The sequence below is a fragment of the Sciurus vulgaris genome, assembly GCF_902686455.1.
Source record: "Sciurus vulgaris genome assembly, chromosome: 11".
NCBI classification, from domain to species: domain Eukaryota; kingdom Metazoa; phylum Chordata; class Mammalia; order Rodentia; family Sciuridae; genus Sciurus; species Sciurus vulgaris.
Genome location: NC_136472.1, coordinates 99,931,350 through 99,956,460, shown reverse-complemented (window position 1 = coordinate 99,956,460; position 25,111 = coordinate 99,931,350). Strand labels below are relative to the sequence as shown.

The following is a 25,111-nucleotide window of genomic DNA, read 5'->3' as shown; positions in this document are numbered from 1 at the left end:
ATATCCAGAGTGACTGCAACAATTTTCAACTCCACCAGCAATGTACAAGTGTGCCTTTTCCCCCACATCCACCCTAACATCTATTACTGTTCTGTGTTCTTGATAATAGCCATTCTAATTGGAATAAGATGAAATCTTAGGGTGGTTTTAATTTGCTTTTCTCTAATTAATAGAGATGTTGAACACTTTTACATATATTCATTAATCACCTGTATATCTTCTTCTGTAAAGTGTCCAGTTTCTTGGCCCATTTATTGATTGCGTTCTTTGTATTTTTGGTGTCAAGTTTTGTAAGATCTTTATACATTTTGGAGATTAGAGGTCTATTGGAAGTGCATGTGGAAACTATTTTCTCCCACTCTGTAGGCTCTCTTTTCACATTACTGATTGTATCCTTTGCTGAGAAAAAACCGTTTTAGTTTGAGTCCCTCCATTTATTGATTCTTGCTTTGGGAATCTTATTAAGGAAGTCTGATCCTAAACCAACATGATGAAGATTTGGGCCTACTTGTCTTCTATTTGGTGCATGGTCTCTGGTTTAATTCCTAAGTTCTTCATTAATTTTGAGTTGAGTTTTGAGCACGGTGAGAGATGCTGCAATGTCCCTGATGAACATAGATGCAAAAATCCTGAACAAAGTTCTGACAAATTGCATACAAAAACATATCAAAAAGATAGTGCACCATGATCAAGTGGGGTTTATCCCAGGAATGCAAGCTTGGTTCGAAATCTGGAAATCAATAAATGTAATTCATCACATCAATAGATTTCAAGTTAAGAAGCATATGATTATTTTAATAGATGCTGAGAAAGCATTTGATAAAATACAGCACCCCTTCATGCTTAAAACACTAGAAAAAATAGGGATAGTAGGAATATGCCTCAACATTGTAAAGGTTATCTATGCTAAGCCTAGGGCCAACATTATTCTAAATGGAGAAAATTGAAAGCATTCCCTCCAAAAACTGGAACAAGATAGGGATGCCCTCTTTCACCACTTCTATTCAATATCATCCTTGAAACACTAGCCACAGAAATCAGACAGACCAAAGAAATTAAAGGGATATGAATAGGAAAAAAGAACTCAAGCTATCACTATTTGCTGATGACAAGAGTCTATATTTGGATGATCCAAAAGAACTCCACTAGAAAACTTCTAGAACTAATAAATGAATTCAGTAAAGTAGCAGGTTATAAAATCAATACACATAAATCTAATGCATTTCTATTCATAAGTGATGAATCCTCTGAAAGAAATTAGAAAAACCCCTCCATTCACAATAGCCTCAAAAAAAATAAATATTTGGGAATCAATCTAACAAAAGAGGTGAAAGACCTCTACAATGAATACTACAGAACACTAAATAAAGAAATTGAAGAAAACCTTAGAAGATGGAAAGATCTCCCATATTCTTGGATAGTCAAAATTAATATTGTCAAAATGGTCATTCTTACCAAAAGCGCTATACAGATTCAGTGCAATTCTAATTAAAATCCCAATGATATTCCTCATAGAAATAGAGAAAGCAATCATGAACTTCATCTGGAAGAATAAGAGACCTTTATTTGCCAGAGCAATCCTCAGCAGAAAGAGTGAAGCAGGGGATATCACAATACCAGATCTTCAACTATACTACAGAGCAATAGTAACAAAAATGGCATGGTATTGGCACCAAAATAGACAGGCAGACCAATGGTATAGCATAGAAGACACAGAGACAAACCCACAAAAATTCAGTTACCTCGTACTACTAGGCAAAGGAGCCAAAAACATAAAATGGAGAAAAGATAGCCTGTTCAACAAATGGTGCTGGGAAAGCTGGAAATCCATATGCAGTAAAATGAAATGAAACCTCATTTAACATTTTTTAGACTAGAATCTCAGACAAGCCCTCAGGATTGGTCTGACATTCAGTTACCTTTTTCCTACTCAATTTACTTCTTGTGCTCTGAAAGGACTGTTTCATACCTCTCCATGCCCTTCAGTCCTCGGTGCTACCTGTGTCCTGCCACCCACTGCTTTTTCCTGTACTCTGACAACAGGAGACAATCTCATCCTCACACCACTGCACCTGCCAGCCTTCCCACACTTGCACCAGGATGCTCTGCCTGCCTTTCTCTTAGCAAACGAAGGCTTCCTGCCCCATACACAGCCCAGTTCCTCCTGGGCAAGGACAGTGTTACCTGAGTTATTTTTGTTTCTCAGGCATCTTCAGTCTCTTCATCCCCACTGGATCATCACCACTAACATCTCACCATACTGACCTACCTTTGTCTTAACAGAAAGTCTCTCATGTCCCCTTTGGTCCCTTCATCTGCCATGATGTTCTCTGCTTTCCTGAAAGAAGTCTTTCCTGAGAGAATGTTTAGTGTTTGCTGTCCCACTCCTACAGCTCAGTTGACTCCTGGACCCCCTTTGGACCACAGAGTCTCCCACCGTCCCCACAAGCCTCTCTTGCCACGGTACCCAATAGCCTCCACTTGCCGTCTGTGTTCCTCCCTGTCTAACCTCCCAGTCTGCTTGACAAGGTGCCCACAACATTCTTGGTGAAACATTTTATTGGTTTGGCTTTTTTGGCATACTTTTAAAATTTTCTTTTATCTCATTGGTTACTGTTTCTTAGCTCCTTTTCTCATTCCTCTTTCTCTGCACAACCTATAGATAATAGATGTAAGGGTCCAGTCCTCAGCCATTCCATTTTTTGCAGTGCAACCAGAGAAAGCTTTAAAAAATAAAAGTCTCTGCCTTTCTTAAAGCCCTCAAATAGCTTCCCAGAACACTTGGAATGAAATCCAAACCCCTCATTTAGAACTGCCAGCCCTTACATAATTTAGTCCCTTCTAGATTATTCTTTTCTTCCACCCTAACCACTGGCCTTCTTGCCCTTCCTTGACACTCCTTGCTGGTTACTGCTGCAGTCGTTGCTTCTTCTTTAGGAAATGCTCTTGACCCACATCTCCCCAAAAGTTCCATCTCTCATCATCTACGTTTCTCCTCAGTGCATCCTTCCCTGACTTCTTATCTAACTGGTGTCCTTCCTGCCTCCGTTGCTTTCTGTTCCCTTACATTGCTTTACTATTAACCCGAGAACATATCTGTACTTGGCATTAGAAACTGATTTATGTACTATCACTGAGACATGATATAATAGAGTGATTAAGCACATAGATGCAAGATGCCAGATTCCTGAATGCAGCCACTTACTTGCTTTGTGACCTGGTACACATCACTTAACCTCTGTTATTCAGTGCCCTTAGTCTGTAAAATGAAGACTAACTATTTAACACTTGGACTGTTATAGGTATGAGTAAAATATATGGCATTCTTAGAATAAACAACTTGCCTGGTAAGTACTACATGAGTGGTAGGTACTATTGTTATTATTTTTTACTATTATTTGAAACTTTCATTGGTAAATAAGCTTCAGGAGGATGACTACGTTGCCATTCTTGAGCAATGCTGTTTTTGCAGTCCCTGCCGAGGTGCCTTATGCAGTGTAACTCAGTATCTAGTTAAAAAGTGAGCAAATGGGTGACTTGCCACTGACTGGACTTTTGACTCAGTGTATTCTCGAAGCGTGTTAGTGGCCTGAAAACAAGGTAGCTTTGGAATTGATAAAGGTTGGTCTGTCAGGGCCAGAAGTGACTTAGAAGTTTACTTTACTTGTAAAGTAAAACATTCATTTCTACTCTAGTTATCTCAGGGTTTGGCAACTTTCCAGTTCATTTAGTTTGTTAAGATTTTCCACTCATATGGACACCATGGAAAGAACAGGAAGTTGCAGAACGTTTCAGGTGAATTAGGAGACAGAACAGTGACAAGTTCAAAGAACTCACTTTGCTCTCATGGAAGAAGATAGAAGAATGAATGGCAGAATTAGAATTGTGATTCTAATATTTAGCTTTATCTGTTTGCTTCTATAACCATTTAAGTGTTCTTGGAAAATTGAAATGTTCTGAATATTTTCTGTTTGAAATCAAATGTTCAGTTCTACTTAGTAGATCAAATTAATCTGGGTCCACAATGTTGCCTTCCAGCTAAAGTCATGGTCGTCTAAGAATAGGGATTTTGAATGTCCGTGCTTCTTTAGAGCATCAAGTATAGTTACCAAAATACAGAAACCTGTACTATAAAAAATGTTCCCACAGGAGATTTCCTCACAGCTTGTAGTGATTACCTGGTATACAGGAAGTGCAGGAGTCTCAGTGGTCCTCAAAAAATATGTACTAGATTATTCACTTGTATTTTGGTAGCAATGGCTTCTCAGTTATTCTTTGATAATAATCAAATACATAGCATATTTACCTTTGCTAGAGACTATAATGATTTCGTCAACTATGAATGAACAGAATGCATTTAGTCTGTTCAATCACCTTGAGCATTCTCTCATCTCCACTGAAGAATGCTGAATGATGAACCTATTCTCAGAACTGGACTTTAACACACCCATTTTGTTAGCTGCCAAGATTTCAGACAAAAATATTGAAAGTTATAATGCAACGAAAATTTGAAATTTCCACATGTACCTTTATAGCACTTCTCCATAATATGAAATATGTTTTGAAATTTTTCAAATGGAGAATTTAAAAATATATTCTCAGGAAGCAGCAGGTGGTCACAGGCACGGGCTAAATATTCTTACTTGGAATTTTTACCTATTAAAAAAATAAAATTATGTAATTTTCATACATAAAGCCTAAAGAGATTTGTTATTTAATACTTAACTAAAATAGAGCATGCACTGCTTTGGTTCCTTGTGCTAATGAAGACATTTTCAGACCAGACACTTAGGAATGGTCATGTGGTGAGACTTTGACAGCACAGGTCTTGCCATATGGGGACATAAACTCCTATAGCTATGGCATTGTCAGTGAGATTGTTTTCTGTAAATTATTGTTTTGGGAGTCCAAGTGATGGCAGTTGGCAGTGTTTGAACAGAGAATGTCTTTGTTTCTGTTTTAGTCTAACTGCCCATCTGATGATTTAACTTTATGCCATTATTTCTGATCAAAGACGCATATAGCACTGGTTCCAGAATATTTATATAATTTTTTCTTAATACCATTTAATTCTAAACTCTTGATGAGGTAGACTACCAATAAAGTCGTTAAACTTAGTTGTAGACCTGGATCAACTACTAACAAAAGACCTTCCAGTGATGTCCTCAGCTTCTCTGCACCACTCTCCTCCAATTCCATGAAAGCTACCTTTGTCCCTAGTTTCTTGTCCTTCCAGTGACACAGTGAAGTTCTCACTGTCATTTTGTTTTTCTTACATTATTTGGCACACCGAATATTGTTGGCTGACCTGTTTTTCCTTAAGACACTCTCGGACCCTTGCTTCCATGGCCACATGACAGTTGGTTCACAACTTCCCCTCCTTACCCAGTTCCTAGACTCCTGACAGATCTATGGAATCATGGGCCTCTGTGCTTCTTCTTCCCACCAGTCACTCAGAAAAACTGCTGCTTCTTGGCATCATGTGTTGTCTATAAGCACATCTGTTTATCAAAAACCTTCTCATTTTTTTCCTAAAACAGGTACACTGTTGTTCAAATATTCTCTAGAAAAAACAAAACCTAAGAAAAATTTCTTTGAGAGTCCTAGGACAAAAGGTTTGAGACAGTTTCAGTCTATCACTATCAACTGGTGCATGTCAAATAATTTTATCAGTGCTTTTCCAGGATAACTCAAGTTCATAGATTATTTAAATACTGTATTTATTTTTAGTATATTGTCCCCATTTTCTGATGTTCGTTTCTACTCATATCATTTGTAGTTGCATAAATATATGCCATTTCCAAGAAGCTTTCAAAATTAGTTTCTTCAACTTTAGCTATAGTATAAATTTTCTTGAAAAAAATTATAGAATTACTTTTATTAAAATTGTTCAGTATTTCTTTTAAAGTGTTTTCCTCTTATAATGTTTAAAATGATTAATTTTCCAGTCTAGAAATACTTGATGAATAAGTTTAAATAAGGTCTCTCTTCTATACAAATATGTTAGGACATTCTACTTTCAACATTTGAATGCATACCAATCATGTGAATCATTGATCATTCAGGCCTATTAAATTTGCATCCTGTTTTGGAGGTGCACAGCATGCCTATGAACATCCAGTTTAAAACCTGTTTCCAACATTTGTAGGGTAACCAACGATTTCGGTTTGTCCAGAACTGAGAGGTTTACCAGAAAACAGGAACATAAATTTTAAAACCAGATAGTCTAAGGCAAACTAGGATAAATTGGCCTTTATAAACTTTAGTTAAATCAGACAACTTCAGAAAGTTATTCCTAGGTATAACATGAGTTTGAAAGAGAAAATTATGAATTTATATGATTTGAATTTTCCTCTTCATCCCAAGGGATCCTTACAGTAAAGCTGTGATAGACTACAATTTCAGAATGGTTATTGATGTTGTACGATAAGCATATTTGACAACTTTATCAGATTAAAAGGGTTTTCATGGATTTTTTTAAGATCAATTACATTTAAATCTACACATGTGAATATGTCATTAACCCAGAATATATTCAAATTTTATAAAGATAATCTAACTATCTCTATGGATTTAGTTGCCTATTTATTTAAAAATTAAGTCAAGTTTTGAGGGAATGATAGGTTCTCCAAATATACCTGGTTATAGCTCAAAGCATCAGTTGATACCAGAAATCAGTTGCTGTGTTGAAAAAACCCAGTACCTACAAAGCTGTCATAACTGTAGTACAGCTCTGATAGGGATTTCAGGGTGGCGATGCTGTATGGTAAGAACTTAATGGGTATAAGTGATTATTTACTCAGAATGTGCTCACATTGGTAATTGTTGTCTCTTTGATTTGGACCCAGTATCAATACATCAATTATCAGTAGAAAAATATACCATTCATTCTCTCCTTGAAGCATAGCCACATTGCCTCTGTGAACTTTTAACTTAGGAGGAAATTACCTTCTGATTTTTTTCATAAGAATTTTCTTAAAATAAGACTTACTAATTAGAAATACAAAGAAACTGGATTCAAAAAATCTCAAAAACAAAAATGAAAAGTGAAACAAGCAAGAAGGGAAGAAGGGAAATAGTCACTGGAACACGTGTAACTGTAGCAAATGTGAGACAAAGCAACCCCAGGAGTACCCACCTCGGCAGCCCATGGAATGGATCCTGTGAGGAACACAAGGAATGCTCAGAGAGGCTCAAGTCCCCTTTTTTTCCGATAATAGACTCTTAGAAATTCTGAGATTCTAACAGATGGTCCCAGGTGTGGAAACAAGCTGGGGTTCCAAAGCAAATATCACCCTGAGAGGGAATTCTTGACTCAGATTCTACCATGAAATTAATGAAACTATTTTTGTTTTTATACAGTTTTCTGATGATGAATAAGGTAATGAAGTATAGTGGAATGATAGCTGATCCACGGTAGATAATCTGTTGTTTCACCCACCATATAAAACAGTATCTAAACTAAGAGACCATTAAAATCAACCCAAAATTTTCTCCCTTTTTCCACTTTTTTTCTTTCTTTCTTTCTTATTCCTCTACCCATCTTTAAATTTGTGTCTCTTGGTTCGTTTTTCAGGCTTTTGCTAACTTCAAAAAATCACTAAGTACGTTAGCTTTGATTAATATCTTCATCAAAGATTCCTGCTTTGAATCCCAGAGTTCTCTAATCATTTACTCAGGGGTTTCTTTATGGAATGTTGATATCAGCAAATAACCTTACAACTGGCATTCTGAAAGAAGTAGAGTTCTCCTAACAAAAGATAATGTTTGTACCCATGTTGAAAATGAATTCATATAGGCAAACATCCATTAGTCTTTTCTCTTTGGGAAGTGGACTACCCCTAGAAATGAGAACTTTTGTGACCTGTTATTTTAAGAAAGAAATTAAGATTATGTGTCCTACTTAAATCGAACAATATCAGTCTTCTAATTCAACGGTAGTAGAGACCATTGCTATAGTATTGACATATATGCTTATCACAATAGTGATTTTTAAATGGGCATTAGGTAAAACCAATGTTTTAATGAATTTTTAAAAAATAACTTGTTTTAAAGAGGTAGATCTTTTTAATTGTATGACTAATTTACCATAACTTCTAATAAGAAGAAAGAAAATGACAATTATATTGATCTTTTTCCAGGTAGTAAATTTCCAGTGGTAGGTATTTACAAGTTGTATGCTAGCATACTGAAAATTTGGCAGAGAGGTGATAAATACTGGAGATTGAACTCAGGGGCACTAGGCCACTGAGTCACATTCCTAGCCCAATTTTGTATTTTATTTAGAGACAGGGCTTCACTGAGTTGCTTAGGGCCTCGCCAGGTTGCTGAGGCTGGCTTTGAACTCTCAATTCTCCTGCCTCAGCCCTGAGTAACTGGGATAACAGGCTGTGCTACCTCACTCAGCAGCAACCTTAATTTTAAGAGGAGGATAAGGTTTCTTCTAGTGTCAGTAATGTACACTTTGCACGAATTAGAAGCACATTTACTGGCTTGCTTCTTATTTTAAAAATAACCCTAAAATAAAATTCTTTCTAACATTCTTTGTACCAACATGTGAATAATTTCATGCCCATGCCTTTCGTTCTGTTGGTTACATGTCTGTCTCCTATTCTCACTAGGTTATAATTGCCTTGAGGTCTAGACCTATAACTTGTTTGCTTCCACATTTATAAAATCATGTCACAGTGCTTATTTCATGAGTAGTCAATAAATAATTGTGGAATAATTCTGACTGGTACTGTGTTGTCCATTTTATTGCTAGTAACTTACTGGTTTCCAAAAGTTAGATTTCATAAGAATTTTTCACCTTTTATATATAAGACTGAAGTATGTCAGGTAAAAGTGTTACCTAGTGGAAAGAATTTAGAATTTAAAATCAGAAAGATTTGAATCAGGCAATGTACTAGGTCAATCAGTGTTTTGTAAATTGTGCAGCAGATATCTTGGTGGGATATAATTTTTTAAATAAAGAGACTAGGGAAGGATAAAACATTTCATGTTATTTCTAGAATCTCTTTATTGTAGTTCTTTATATATAAATGTATGAAATGGTGTGTGTGTGTGTGTGTGTGTGAGAGAGAGAGAGAGAGAGAGAGAGAGAGGGGTGAGAGAGAGAGACAGAGAGAGAGAGAGAGAGAGAGAGAGAGAGAGAATGCAAAATTTAGGCTGTTGTAAAAGAACCGTTTATAAAACACTGAGCTTTGGATATTTGAAGTTTTGAATAATTTTGAGCCTCGAATTCCCCATTCACAAAATGAAGTTAATGATAACTATTTTGGGAGTTTATTCTGAGGACTAATGGCAATAATACATATAAAGTACATATATAGTACCTGTTTTATGTAGAAGGCAAGCAACAGATGCTCTCTTTTATCAAACATAATTTATTTAAAATTTAGTTGGTTAAGACCTTTTCAAATGTACACAGAACTGCATTAAGTTTTTTTAATTTTTAATTTTTTACAGACTGCATTTTGATTCATTGAACACAAATGGGGTACATCATTTTATTTATATGGTTATACACACATTAAGATTTTAAATCCAAGAAAAATCCTTTCTCATTTGTAAGAGAATGATTTCATAAGAGAATGGTTTTTTTAAAGCATTGCTTAATTAATTCACTGTTTATTGATTTTTCTTTGAGGTCCTTTTCAATTCAATAAAAGTGTTTTTAATTTAATCATCTGTTCACTCAAGTAATATCTTTAGAAGTTGAAATAGAAGAACCAAGAGATTTTTGAATTGTCCTATGAGGAGTAGTTAAAGAATCTGGAGAATCATACAAAATATTGTAGGTGGGATAACACTAATTTCATACATGAAAAAGGTTACGTCATGCCAGGAAGATTGAATGTATTCTTGGCAGAAGGAAAAATGAAGATCAATTTATTTAAAGTTATGGGACAATAAAATTCAGCTCAAAACAGGACAGAATTAAACTTGACACTTGTCCTGAATCATTGTAACTCTCTCAGAGGGTGTTCCTCTGAGATGACAGCCAGCATGTGGTCAGATTGTATATCATGTAAACTGTCTTTTACTTTAAGGATTTTGTGACTATTAGACTAGCTTTCACAGTCCACACATCCTGATAGACCATATACTAAGCTTTTATTTGATGTTGAGGAATTCCATATGACATGTTCTAATCAGGTATGTTTTGCACAAATGGGCCAAAAATTAGGTCCAGAAGAAAAGGCCAAAGATTTTGCATGTTTTCATCTGTAAAAGATATCCCTGAATTTTTCAGGTTAGATTTTCATAAACTTATAACCACTTTGCTTACTCCTCACTTTCCTCTGAGCATCTTGCGTTTTTTAAATTGCATTTGTCTTGAGTGCTTAATTACCAACATTAGTAGAAAAGAAGTCTGTCCGTCTGGTCATTTTTAGCAGTTCTGCTGATATGAGTCTTGAAGCAAGTGTAGATAGGACTGAAGAATGTGTGCATGGGAACACCTCCAAGGAAGAAAGCAGGGGACGGGGAACTAGTGACTGCTAGAAAGTAAGCAGTAACCCTTGAAGGAAGGTGATAGTATCACCAAGAATTAAACAGAAAAAGGATATGGTGATTATAGAGGAGGATTTTTTTTTTTTTCTGTGCCCATCAGGGATTGCTTCAAGTAGTTTTAGATCTTTTTTGGGAGTATGAAATAACTCAAAAGAATATCCTAGATCATAATGCAATTTTAACACTTGAAAAGTATCTGCACCCTTTAAACAATTTATAGTTGAGGAATTGAGTTGTTAAATAGGTGATATGCATAAGTAATAAAGAGCTAGGATTAGAACATAAGCTTTTGACTTTTAATCTGTTTTTCTAATCTATTGATAAATTATTGTCCTAAAATATTTTCCCCTGCATCTGATGGCCTCAGGCAACTGAACCTTTCCTGTTTTCCTGTTTTTGGTGTTTTAGCCAAAGACCATAACTTAGTCTATAATATTATATTTTCCAGTAGCAATAGTATCAATAGATAGTAGGTTTCTTAGAGTAGATCAGAGAACTGAATGAGACCTTAGAGATCTTCTTACTCAGAAGTCTTCAAAATGTTATTTTAACACTAAAACCCTTTGTATGAACTAGATTTTTAAACTAGATGATCTAGTTGAAATATTGAAATAGGATTAGGACCCTAGACCATTCCTGACCCCGCCTCTCATTCCAACCACTATGCATCCACTAAGCTACCAAGACATACCATAATTTTAAAAATAATAATTCATTACAACTCCATTTTCTTTGAGTGCAGGAAAAAGAAAATTATTTTAGAATATCAGAAAACTCCACTCTTAAGTGAGTCAAAACAGCCTTTAGGGGTGGGTTGTAGTAAGTATGACTCCAGGGGAATCCAGAAGAAGGGAAGATGTAAAATGTGAGGCAATTGGCCTTTGTGCTGCCCAAAACAGACAATTATCAAGCAACCCAAAAGTGTAATTTCTACCATTTCTCTTACCTTTCCCAAACAAGATCTGTGACAATAGACATATTTCCCTGAATATAAAATAATGGTTAGGGCTGATATGTAATAGTTTTGTGTAGGTTCTGAAGCAATGACTTTTTCTAGGGACTTCTGCAAAATAGCAGTTGGTTTGGACTAGCTACCCTGTATCTGACAGAAAAGGCTAGTTTTCCTTTTCATGGATTATCTGAAACCAACTGGAACCTCCAGAGCTTTCCCAGGATGAGATTCAATGATTCTGAGTAAGGGAAATGGAAGAGGGGGCAGGATCAAGCTATGGTTTGCATAGTTACTCATTTGAAAACTTAGTCTCAAGCCAGGTTTCGTTGTTACTGATGTTTTTAATGATTACATTGCCAGTGAGCTCATGTTTATAATCTCCCAGGACCTGAGGCTCCCTTAAGGTGGTAGCATATTTATAACCTGCTTCAATGCTTTTTGCGTCCTGAATCCATGACTGAACGTTTCTTATTATCTGCTGCTTCCTTATTTGAAGATTCCTCTTGCCCAGTTCCACTTACCAGCTTAGCACAGGAGGGTAACTCTCCCTCAGGAAGGAAATGAGTCTGTGTGCCAGTGGTTCCAATCACCAGCACATTTTTCTTCAAATCAATGGAACACTGGTGTCTCCTGAGCATATCTAGTCCTAGAAGTATGTCCATGGGCTGCTCCTCGAGAATGGAAAAAGAGCATTGTAAGAAGTCACCTTCAATTTGAATCTGAGATAGATGAATGCGGCCAATAATCCTCTGTGTGCCCACTCCTTTAGCAACTCCAGCCCATCTTCGGTCCACCAGCCTAATTATGTTACATCTCTCGGCACAAGCTTGACTCATAATGGTCATTTGGGCACCTGAGTCAACAAAAGCCTTCAAAGGATATCCATTCACTTTGCAGTTGACATAGAGCATCGCTACTTGTCCGAAACTCTCAGGGGCCTCTTCCATTGCTATATTCATGTTTTCTTCAATGTTCTGCTGCCTAATTTCTTCTTCTATTCTGGCTTGAGCATCCCGATCAAAGGGATCAGAAGAATAGAGGCGAAGCCTCTCTTGCTCTCTCAAGGACCTTTCCCTTTGCTGCTCCATCAAGACGTGAGAAAATGTCTCAAGGTTTCCACTGAGCAGAGCTTCTGCCAAGGTGGGATTGCGCTCCTTCAGCAGGGACAGATCATGGGGACTGGAAAGCAGCATGCTTCGAATCAAAGTGGGGCTGTTCAGACCTTGAGTAGAAGTCATCTTCTCTCCGGAGGCCAAACCATGGGACGTCTGTACTGATGATGAACGTTTCTGATGCTGGTGTTGGTGCTGCTGGTGTTGGTGCTGCTGGTGTTGGTGCTGCTGGTGTTGGTGCTGCTGGTGTTGGTGCTGCTGGTGTTGGTGCTGCTGGTGCTGGTGCTGTTGGTGCTGATGGTGTTGCCTGGAGCTTGAAGTCCCAGGTACTGCAGTCCCACAGCAATCTACTCGAGGCTGGTTTGGGGTCCGCCCAACAGGCCGAGATCCCATGTTATCCTTTTGAAGTAAAACAACAACATCACCGTCTTTGAGGCCGTAGGAGCCCAGGGAATAGTGGTCTTCTGCCAAGAGTCGCTCCATGTGGAAAATCTGGATCTCTTCGACGGGGACTCCAGACTCGAGCTCACAAAGGACCCGAAAGTTGCAAAGCTCAAAGTCAGGGCTGACTTGGAGGGAGAAGGTTGCCTCGGAGAGGTCCCTTCGCACACAGTACACAGTGATCAGCATGGCATGGGCCCAGGGAGGCCAGATGGGCAGAGAGCATCAGATGGTTGACTGGCTGACTGGAGCTGGTTTCTGTTGATGACAAGGCTGCTCCTCACGACGTGGTGTGTCGCTCAGGCTCATTCAGCTCTCAAAGAGGTACAGCAACTCACCAGTCTGGGGCTGCCTCCCAGCCTCAGTGCCAGCCACTGGGCCCCATGGAGCCCTGAGGCAACAAGTTCACTTTTATATGTGCCACTTGGAACTTAGAATGCCTATTTCCATAGAAACAAAGAAGCCCAAGGACATTAGATTCCAAAGCCAAGTCCTTTAAAACGTACTTAATGCATGATATGAAAAGATCACTTCAAGTCTTCCTGAACAGCATATTTTTTAAAATTTTGTATTTTTTAAATTAGTTTTACATGACAGTCGAATGCATTTATTCACTTTGATATATCATACATAAGTGGGGTATAATTTCTCATTTTTCTGACTGTGTATATTGTAGGATCACACTGATCATACTGTCATATATGTACCTAAGGTAATGATGTCTGTTTCACTCGACTCCCCTCCATCCTCATCTTCCCCCCTCTCCCTTCACTGCCCTCTAAAGTAACTCTATTCTTCCCTAGCACTCCCCCATTGTGAATTAGCATCCACATATCAGAGAAAACATTCGACCTTTGATTCTTTGGGATTGGCTTATTTTGCTTAGCATGATATTCTCCAACTCCATCCATTTACCGGCAAATGCCATAATTTCATTCTCCTGAACAGCATATTAAAGTTGAGTATGTTCATTTTAGAGTTGTAGTCTATGTACTTTTATTTATTCCCCAAACAATGAGGACTTGTTTCCTACATGGCAAGACCCATGCTATGTGCTTAGTAGAATAGGTCAGGTGTGGTGCCTAACTTTGAAAATTTTACATTCTGGAAAGGGGTGGATAGGTGGATGGGCAAATCACAATACTGGAGGTAAGTACTTTTAGTCAGACTTGTTCAGTACCTACCTTTAGTACACCCAGTAGAACAGAGCATGTTCCTCCAAGGAGGAGACATACTGCATGTTGAAGGATGAGCATTTTCCTGGTGAAAAGTAGTGAGTCACTCCATACAAAAGAAGCTGCACATACAACACCAAGGTGCCATGACAAGACCTGTTATTTATAAAGAAAGGTAGGATGCTTTAGTGTAATAGAAGAAATTGATATATGAATTAGAGTGGTAGCACATGAAGCTGAAGACCATTGGAGCCAAATTATAAAATCATATATTGAATCCAAGGAATTTAAATATTATCCATTAATAAGAATCACACCCAGAAGAAGGAGAAGGAAGAGGAGAGATGGAAGTAAGGAAGGGAGAAAGAAAAAGTGTAGAAAAACTTTGAGACTGGCATTTGTAATTGTTTTCACTTAATTGACTTAATAAAGAGGCTTCTTGCAACATCTAAAGGACACAGCATGGCAGGAGAGCCTATTAGGAGGCTTTTTCAGTCATTCAAGGAGAGAACTGTTGAAAGAATCAGAAGACCTGAGGAAACTAAAGTTCAAGCAGTAGAGAAGAAATGGGCTTCTTGAGTAGATGGACAAGGATGTGTTTACCCTTTGGATGTGAAAACTGTCAAACAGAGAATGTTGATAACAGAGAGTCTCTAAAATGGTAGACTGGGTACAAATAAGGACGGTGAGAGGAACTTTTGAGATGACTACTTTCATGTTGATTCTGTAGTAAAATGCATACCTCATTCAAGGCCAGATATGCCTCTCTCAACCCTAGGGCACAGCTACCACCACTATCCCACACATAGCATAAGCACACACACACCCAGAGTGAAGGCTCTCAGGGTGAGGGTATGATATTCCTTCTTGGTAGATGGTACTGTATTTTCTCTATATTTTGTGGAGTGTTTTACACTATAAAGAGCCTGTGTGTCCCAGGTTTGTTCTTCCCAGTTGTGCCTACTTATGAACCAAAAGATGGTATACATCCTTTGCCTGACCTCTTCATTTTATGCTTTGTCAGAAGGTCTGCACCATTATATAAGGAAGGGTATGGCATCAGCCTAAAGAATTATTATTAATATTTTTGGCTACTCTTTCTCTGGTGTTCGTTTGAGATGAAAGATTATGCTCATCTATTTCTCTAATTATCATAATGTCACCATACATTTGTTTTCATTAGAAATATTAACTGAATGCCAGTATATATGCAGCATGTGCTGGGTCCCAGGAAGACAGACCTAAATGTTAGATGCAGGCTGGTTCCAAAAGAAGCTTGTTGTTGAGAAGAGAGCATGCACACATTGGGGAGGTAAAAAGATACCATCATAGAAGCCAGCACAGTGTGGGAGAAATCTGTGTCTGGAAGCTGTAAAGGGCTGTCAGGAAGGCTTCCTGGGAGAACAGGGCTTAGCAGGATGACCAGGAGTTAGTCATGCACGGGTAGGATGGGGTGGAGAAACCAAGGCTCAGGAAGAGGCTGGCCTGGTTTACAGGCTTTACTAGAAAGGTAGTACCTTGTAGCATGAATATTTTATAAAAAACTTGGGGTAAGAAATATAGCATTGTAATTGTGCTGTAGAATATTGAGTTATTTGGAGACACTTTTCACTGGTTTTAGAGATAAATAGAACTTTGACCCAGTAACATCAAGCTTTTCAATTTCTTTTCTACTTCTTAGCATCTGGTGAGGTCATCAGAGACTAGTGTGATTTCCTCTGAGTATGGAGCAGATATGATCAATCAGACACATATGCAAACTATTCAAGAACAGGCCAAGAAGCTAGCAAGACTTAGTTTCAGTTTTCTTCTTTTTAATTCCCCAGACAACTTTGTCTTCAGTTAGGGAGATACTACTAGGGCTTTTGCTTTTTTCAAATGGTGAAATTTATTTTTGTAGGATAAATTTTTGAATTTTTTTGTAAAGCAAAAATGAGGGTCCATAAAATAAACAAAAAAATCCCCTTTTTCTTCCATATTAACATTTCCAGAATAACAAACATAATTAAATTTAGTGTGTATATTATCTTGCTGTAACTCTTTACTTTTGGTGACCTTGTCCTGTTATGTTATTTTTACTAATGTACCTTTTATTGAGAACACACGCTGAAAGGCAAAAAACTTCAAGATCTGGCCAATTAACATTGATATTTCATAAATCACAGAATGTCAGGATTAGCAGAAATCCTTTGGGTCCTCTGGTCCAGCCACCCAGTCAGGCTTTAAACCTCTGTTTCAAAACAGCTGGATTCTGAGAAGATAAGCAGTCTCCTGGGACGTTTCATATTTCAAATTTATGCAGTGCTTGATTCTTTCATTTTACTCAGCACTATTTGTGATACCACATGTGTAATTCTCTTAACTCACATTTAATTAAAAACCTCATCTGATTATGTAATACATTTGGAGATCGTTGGGAGTGTATGTAAATACTCCTAAACATGAAATGCTGTGTAACGTGGTAAAACCATAAATCCCTATTGCACACACTCCTCAGGAGTGGCTGCTCTGAATTATCCAGGCTTATTAATCTTGGTAACTGAAGGCTATTACAACTTTTCTCAAGGAGTTCTTTAAGTATTTTCACTGGCTTTTCTTCCTTGGTAAGTGCAGTATAAGAACATAATTGAATCTTTCTTTGATAAGTGAGACTCCTGCAAGGTCTCAGGGCTATCACTCAGAAAATCAATTCTCATTGTATGGCCTAAATGCGCGGAAAATAGAAGAGATGGCACTGATTTTATACTAGCTCAGTAAATAACCCTAAAGTTATTTTTTGGAGTAAACCCACAGTAATACATTTTGTAATTTGCCTCTTTCTAAAAACTTAATGCAGCAAAAAGATCAGATAATTGATGGTCCCATTTAGTGCAATCAGTCGATGTTTAAAGTACCGCCTGTTGCTTTACAAAACAAAATATATGTGGGTCTTTTTGTGAAAAAATGAGTATTTGAATAAATGTCATTTTGAAATATATACAATAAAAACTATATATGTAAATACATATATAGAGAGAGACACACACTTGTTCTGTTGGGATTCTTTCCTTTAAATATGTACCTGGTATTATTTTAAAAATGTAACCAAGACTTATTAAGTCAGGAAAATTATCACTTGAGATTTTCAATGCAACTTAGGAAGGATACAGAATTTTCAAAGTGGTAAACTTAGGTAAAACAACTAATTTTTCCACTGTTCTTTCATTTGCTTTACAATAATACAATAAGTTGTTCCAAAACAGTCATGAATGAATAACATGTATTGCAACAGTTAATTATTTAATAGATATATTAAAACATGAAAAAACTTATTCTTGCCTGTCTCTGAAGCTTAAACGTCATAATAAGACCTATAAAATAAACATATAAACATATGTAATCAAAGGAACTCGTGAGACCTGTGAATTTAGTTTTATAAATCTCAGGAGCTCAGCTAATGGTTTCTCTTTACTGTAACATAAAACTTGAACAGAGGATACATACATATATACTCACACATGTACACAGAAACAGAGAGACAGAGACATAGAGGACACCAGTTGCAGAACATAGTTTTGAATACAAAAAAGTACAATTAGAAGGTTATATCATTTTCCTGAAAGAAATATTTTCATAGTTCACTTTATCAATGCATTTTATAAATTATTAATTTTAACATATCATGAAGAGATTCATTTTATGTTACATACTGCATGTGGAAAATAAGACATAATAATTTAATCTCTTGATAACTTTTGGCATTTTCAAAATATGTACCTAAGTCTGTGTGTATGTGTGAGTATGTGTGTGTGTGTGGGTGTGTGCAAGAAAGTTTGGTGCTGTGATTTTGTCGTCATGGTTCCTTCTCATGTCCTTATTGTAGAATAAAAATCAGTCTAATCTGTAGGGTTCATGCCTTGTTATTGAAGACTTGAAGACTTTATAATTTGTGAGATAAGCATTTGTAGATTAAATTTAATGAAACAAAAACAGGATAATAAGGATTTATGACTTAGTAGATGGACATGTTTCTTGACTTTCAATGTACCTTAGAAAAAGAATGTTTACATATTCCTATGATGACTGTATAAAAAATAACCATGTAATAAAAAAATAATATTACTGATAATAGAGCCTGAAATTTTGAATTTAGCTATGCTTGAGAAAAATCATTAAAACCATTGTTTTGTTTACACTTTTGTAACGATGTGTAATCATCTCATTTAAAAATCAGTCACTGTAGTTTAGAGATAACAACATGGCCTATATTTGTAAATTTGAATACACTATAATAACTTCATCATAGATATTGTTTATCAGAATATTAATGCTAGCATCTATATGAATTCACCTTTGCATTTAGGTTATTATATATAATCCTAAAGATGAGAAAATGAGCTACTTCCCTCTTACATGGTATTAATATTCAATGAACAAAATATTACCTTTTGAGAACCTTCTAGGTACCTGTACCTTCTAAGATAGTTGATAGGGAATATATATATTTGAGCATACTCTTTAATCTTCAAGAAGTCATATACATAAGACTAAAACATCAGTAAGAGGATAATGTCAAGAGGTTCGCAAGTCAGCACCTTTATTAAATCTTTATTATGCTTTTATTATAGGAATTTTTATCTTTATCTTTCACTAAAACTATTTCATGAAATATTTCCTTCTGTAGTTTTCTTTCTTTTTTTTTAATGCTGTTTTTCTTGTCCTATTCAATCTTGAAACCTCCACAGTTCCTAACATGGCTCTTGATAATAATGTGTGCTCACGTTTGAATGAATATAAAAATAACCACAGAGCTATACACTGGACCAGAGTCTATCTAAAACAGTGACACTAGAATTGTTCCTCTACCTACATGAATCCTTTCTCACTGCTGCAAAAGGAAGCTGCTACGTTGAAACTAGCATTTACATTTGTTTTCTATTTCTATTTTTTTTTAATTTTTAAACTTCTGTGTTCATTGTTTTTCCCAAAATAGTCTGTCCTAGTGGAAAATAAGTAGAAGACAGCATCATTATTTGGAAGCATCTTGGCTCGGTCCCATTAATTTCCCAGAACTACATGTAATGGGTAAATTACAGATGTGCTTAGCATGTATAAAATCGGTTGTTTTCCACCATTTGGAGATGAGTTCAGAAACATGTTAATAATTTCTCATGGTAAATATTCGATGACCACTTCCCCATGAGCAAGGCAGTGAGCTGGGGTTTTGACAGAAGAATGAATAGGAGTGAGTTTCCTCATTCAAAGAAGTAATAGAAATTAACAAGTCTCAATAGATGTGTAAATGAAATATTGTAATTACTTTCAGGAATTAAAAAAATCACTTGGGTGGGACAGAGGGGACTATCTGGAATCCTCCCCAGAGGAAGTGTCACTGAAGTGGGCCCAGAAGAGTGATTTAGTCATGGCCATGGTTAAGTTGTGCCTACCCGGGTTCCCAGAAAGAACATTCTCCTTGATACTGTACTGTACCACTTCCTTGGACTTTTCCTCCTCAGATGAGTGTACACTTCCCTGCTCATGTTTTTCCTGGTAGATGCTATACCCACCTGAATGCATTCAGATGGTAGGATTGGTGTATAGGAGGAATGATTGCCAGACTTCTCAAAAACCAGCCCCTTCCATGCCAACATTCACCCACATAGACAAAGTAGAAAAAAAGCCTGTGTTTCTTTATGATGGTTGATCTAAAATGTAGTCTTTATTTTATGAGGAAAAGCCTGTGCAACACCCTGAACCAAAATCTGAAGAGATCTTGTCCTTAGTTCACAACTTCACCTCTTTTAGAATTAGTGAAGATTCCTCCCAGACTTCAACCTATATTGCCCATCAGTATTAGCCTCAGGTATCTCATAGCCTGTGGAAATAATTTTATTGGAAAATATGTAGAGGCTTCATCAGGAATTCACAAAGTCTCTGTGGGTGCTTTTAATGTGAATGTAATGATTACTGCAAGCCTTACTTTTAATTTTAAAAGTGTTAATGGTACTACACACTTATCGATGATATAATACAAAACTGACTCAGTAACCAGTTTTCACATAATCCACACACTTTCACCTCTGAGACATGAGAGTATATCCTTAGGGGATACAGTAATAGCATGAAGTCTGCCCTAACAGGAAGGGTCTGATGCCTCCAGCCACCAGCCAGAGATACTTCAAAATGTAGTTATATGGCAAATCACTTCATGTATGGTGACCTGTTGGGTCTGTCTTTGTAAAATAGCTATGTATTAGTTTTATGGAAGGATATTCAAAGGCCTTAAATAAGTAAAAGTCCTATTATATCTCTACATGTTTGTCACTTGGATTTTTTTATAAATTATATGTATGGTAAGTGCTATGTCTACAACTGTCTTATAAAAGATAAAACTTCCAGGTTTTCATTTATAAGGCTTTCTCTATTCCATACAGCATCCACGTTAATTGCTTGTTGTGGTAATTAGCATGGGCTAAACCCCATCTGTCTATAGAATTTAATTGCATTACAACCATGAAAGTGAAAAACAAAGTCTGATAAACAAAAGCTTCATTTTGTAAGATAACAGGTAAAAGATAAATCAATTCACTTTCAATTTTTCTCAGAAAAATTAAATTTAGCAGCCTGAATACAAGAATTTTCAGACCATCTAAATGACAACAGGTCTGTAGCATTTTCCTTTTTGTTATTAGAATGGTTTAGGAGCTTGCACTTTTCTGTGGGCTTCTGTTCTGAGATGTGGAACCCTCATCCCCATTCTCTGTTCCATTATCATTTTCATTTCACTTACAAATATTCTGTTTCATCTAGCTCAGTTCTTGAAGTGTGCTTAACCACTGATGTGCCTTTCTTCACTTTATATTGGTAAAATATTTCAGTGCTGCTTCTTCACTGAAATCTCTCTTTGGAGGCCTGCTAAGTGAGAGAACTAATCAGAGAAAACATGTACCATGGCTTTCAAAATCAAGGACCCAATTTATGATATTGAGGAGAAGAAATATAACATCATTGATTTTTTTTTTCTTTACAAACTGTAAATGAAATGGAACAAAATATCTCAGGCAACCCTAACAAAACTCTTTGTGAGACCTTTTTATTTTTCTGCATTTTTTAAACTTCAAAACAACTTATAACACTATTAAGTTTAAACAAAGACAGTTTTATTTCATGCATTTACTGCAGTGTTTTCAACTAGAATGTAGAGTTGTGGTGGATCCTGCATGCCTGTGGCTAAGAGACACTGGACCCAATGTTCTCAGGATAATTGTAAATTACTGTTTACACTACATGAAATAGAGTGGCATTAGATTGACATCAAAAAGTGAAGTCCTACAAGTCAAGAGATATGATGTTAAAATTGGGCTCTGAGACCATTTCTTAATATGAAGTTTAAATAAATCAGAATCATTAGCTACTAAACTTGCAATAAGCCAATAATGATAAAATCAAGTATGAGGTGGAATTTGAGTTTGTAGAAATAAATATGTAACAAACTGTTTTAGCATTCAATCTCAGGTCTCTCCCCTCCTCATTAAAGTCTTAGGTTAATTATTAATTTGTGATATTAAAATTTTTATCTAGAATAGGGTACTAACTATAAGATATTTTAATTAGAAAAAGAAGGATTTCTTTCTGTACTTTTAATATAATAGATTCTAAGCTAATCACTGTATTCAGAGTACTGTGCAATTCATTCTTTGAAAATACCCACTCAAAAAATAAAATAAAAAAGAAGAAGAAACTGTCTCAGTCTGCTATTGTGACCAAAAATTGTCAACAAAATACAGGTATCTTTCAAAACTAGTGAAAATAATTAATTACAATATGTTAACCTATCTTTGTATAAAATGACAGTTTTCTGTATCTGCAGGTCCTTACATTTCTGTATCTGACAGTCCTTACATTACCCCAGGTACTTACAAGAGAATTGGATGAAATGTATAGGTCTGTGGTATTAAAAGCTATTGAGTTTTGAAGTCAAAAGAGTAGAGTTTTAGTTCCCTAGATTTGTCACTAGTTACTTGAATGTTCGTGGGACAAAGCATCAGTTTCTGTTGAGCCTCATTATGCTCTTCTATAAAATGATGATTACAATAATCTCTTTCATGGGATTTGGATGTGGGCTCAATGCATAATTAGGATTTGTCTTATAAATAGAAAAACCCTCTACCAAAGTTATTTTTTTTCTCTCATATGAGTAAAAAATAATAATTAATATCCTGGAAAAGTAAGAGAGGATGGCATTTGTAAATCCTAAAGGAGGTATGTAGATTACCTCCTTGCTGACTTGGACTAGATGTTGCTGGTTTTTGGGAGCCATCTCTGCTCCCTTCAACCTTGCCCTCCTAGATGCCCTGGATACTTAGTAGCAAGACTTGGTCATCAAACCTGTTTTAAAACCAGGAAGTATCCTTCAAGAATTGAATTAGTGCATTATTTCAACAAGTTATGGAAGGTCATATTTAACCATGGCAGTCTGCAAGGTGTTCTTGGAGGTTAAAGAAAACGTAGACAACAAATTCTCTACCAATAGGGGTGCTTACAGAATTATTGAGGAGAGAGAACACAATGAAAAGATAATCCATTCACCACAATTTAGAATGGAAAAGTTGTATATTAAGTCAGGTTAATATTGCTGATATTGTGTGTCACCAAACTCTTGAGAATGATGTTGGGAATATCATAAATCAGGGCTGCGTGCCTGTAATTCCAGCAACTCAGGAGGCTGAAACAAAAGAATTACAAGTTCAAGGTCAGCCTTAGCAACTTAACTAGACCCTGTCTCAAAATTTTAAAAAGCTTTGAAAAAGGGCTAGGAAGGTATCTCTCCGGTAAAGTGCTTTGGATTCAATCCCTAATACCCCCAAAAAAGAATATCATAAATCGTAATAATAAATTATGATATGGTATCATTATTGTAGATGATTGTTAGATGGATCAGAGAGAGATCCTCATTCCCTAGGGCACTTTCCTCAAAGGTTTTTCATTTGCTAGTTTTTCCAGACAAACCCTCAGAGCAAATTATAGAGCTGAGCAGATCCAGGACTCAAAGTGGATGTCCAGAGTCCTTTGGGGACTATACAGTGTAACCATGAGGCCATGAGGCTTGAAAACCTAGAGTACTCCTCTAGACAATTAATAGAAGATACCTAGAAGTTTCCTCAAAGACCTAGGATTTGGTCAGAGGTCTTCAATCCTGGGATCCTGAGACAACAGATGGAATTTCTTCAAACACAGCTTCCATCATTTTTGGTGAGGAACCTTATTAGCTAAAAATATTTTTGATCACAATCAATATATGTATTTTTATAAACTACAGGTAGTATTGAATAACATAGGATATAAAATAATAGAAATTATAAATGGATCAATTAAAATAAATGCAAATAGACTTTCTAGTATTTTTCCCTTCCTTCACCAATGAGTTGCATGTAAGGTATGAGAGATTCATTTTTGAGACTACTAGAGGACAATTAGTGTCTGACACTTTGAAGTTATGGCCAAGAAGCAAACTTCCTTTCAAAAAAATGGTATGGGGTAGGATCAAAATAAGAAGGCAGAGAAAGCAAGTTCTTGAGAGGCAAGGCAGAGCACCATGCATATAATGGCACATTCATAGGCTCATATCAGACTCTTCTAATAGACTATTCACCGGGAAAAGATAATGTGACAGCCAGAACCAGAGTTGGGAGCAAAAGCAACAATGACAGGAGCAGCAAGATCACAAACCTACCTTCTCCAATTTTTCCCACATACTGTCCTGGCACATGGGACAAAAATGTACACAGCACCTGAGAGTCTCTGGAGAGAGTCCATGTGGAACCCAGCAGTCAGACGACATGGGTTAGTCCAAGAGTAAAGGGGGAAATGAGAAAAGATTTACAAAGACTTTACCGCTGCTCTTCAGTAGTAGGAAGTTGACCTGTTCTTTGGAAAGCCAGCACTAGCAAGCAAGCATAGAGCACTGTGACTTTGCGATGCTTATACTTTGGAAGCAGATGTAACTGCTGCCCCACCTCTTCTCCCTGAGCCCATGTTTATGTTCCTATGCATGCTGACAGCTTCCTATTTCTGGGGCCATTGTGTCTTGGTTTCTGTGCCCTGGGAGCTTACTCAGATCTCAGCTCAGCTTGGAAAGCACTGGGACTTTAATGTTGATAGGGACAACTTTTATTTTTATTTCAGTTTGTTCTCTTTCCCACTTGTGCTTCATGGGTTGACCTCCTAAAGAAAGACATCCACATATCCAAATGCATCCATATCCTTGTCTCAGTTCATCTTTTGAAGAGAAATAAGCCGTCATTGAATTTGGCAGTGTTACATATTTTATTCATTGTGTTGTGTGTGTGTGGGTGTGTGTGTGTGTGTGTTGTTTCTTTTCACATCATTTCTTCTAGAGTTTCAGTTAATTTGTGGAGTTTTTACAGAAACATAAACAGTGGATTTGCAACTCACACCATCTGGTCAAAATCTGGGTGCCTGGAACAGGGTTCATGAGTATGCATAACTTTTATCAATTCTATTTATTCCATATAAATAGAATTTATTCCACAGAAATAGGTGTCCTCAACTGTTCCTCTGAATTGGCTGATTCAGATTTAAAAGTGCCCTCTTAGTAGATGGCAGAGTTTTATATATTTATTTGATAATTACAACATATAATCAAACATCAGGATTAGATATAATTATGATTATCAGGATTAGATTAAATAGTTTGGCATAAGTTTTAAGGTCATAGATTTTAGATATATCAAGGATCAATTCCTGACATTGAAAATTTCAGTTCTCTGCATAAATTTCTTTCCATTTTAAAGAACAAGCTCAATGTTGATATCTTGTTGACACCTGGGAAATCCACCTGGCATTGATTTGAGGGCTTATTTTAAAGCATCAATCACTTATGATACAAAATTAAATTGAGCAGTATAACTTGGTAA

General features: G+C 36.5%; 2 protein-coding genes across 3 annotated transcripts in view; one reads left to right on the top strand and one right to left on the bottom strand.

Moving 5' to 3' along the window:
- The window catches only part of PDGFD (platelet derived growth factor D), a 231,221-nt gene that overhangs the window by 99,055 nt on the left and 107,055 nt on the right, over positions 1 to 25,111 (top strand). The window lies entirely within an intron of this gene.
- On the bottom strand, positions 9,125 to 23,366 carry DDI1 (DNA damage inducible 1 homolog 1). The gene is made up of 2 exons (XM_079101995.1): positions 14,205 to 23,366; positions 9,125 to 13,460 (listed from the first exon to the last, which is right to left on the bottom strand). Exon 2 carries the CDS (start codon positions 13,207 to 13,209, stop codon positions 11,896 to 11,898), a length of 1,314 nt encoding a protein of 437 aa, XP_078958121.1. The 5' UTR covers positions 13,210 to 13,460; positions 14,205 to 23,366; the 3' UTR covers positions 9,125 to 11,895.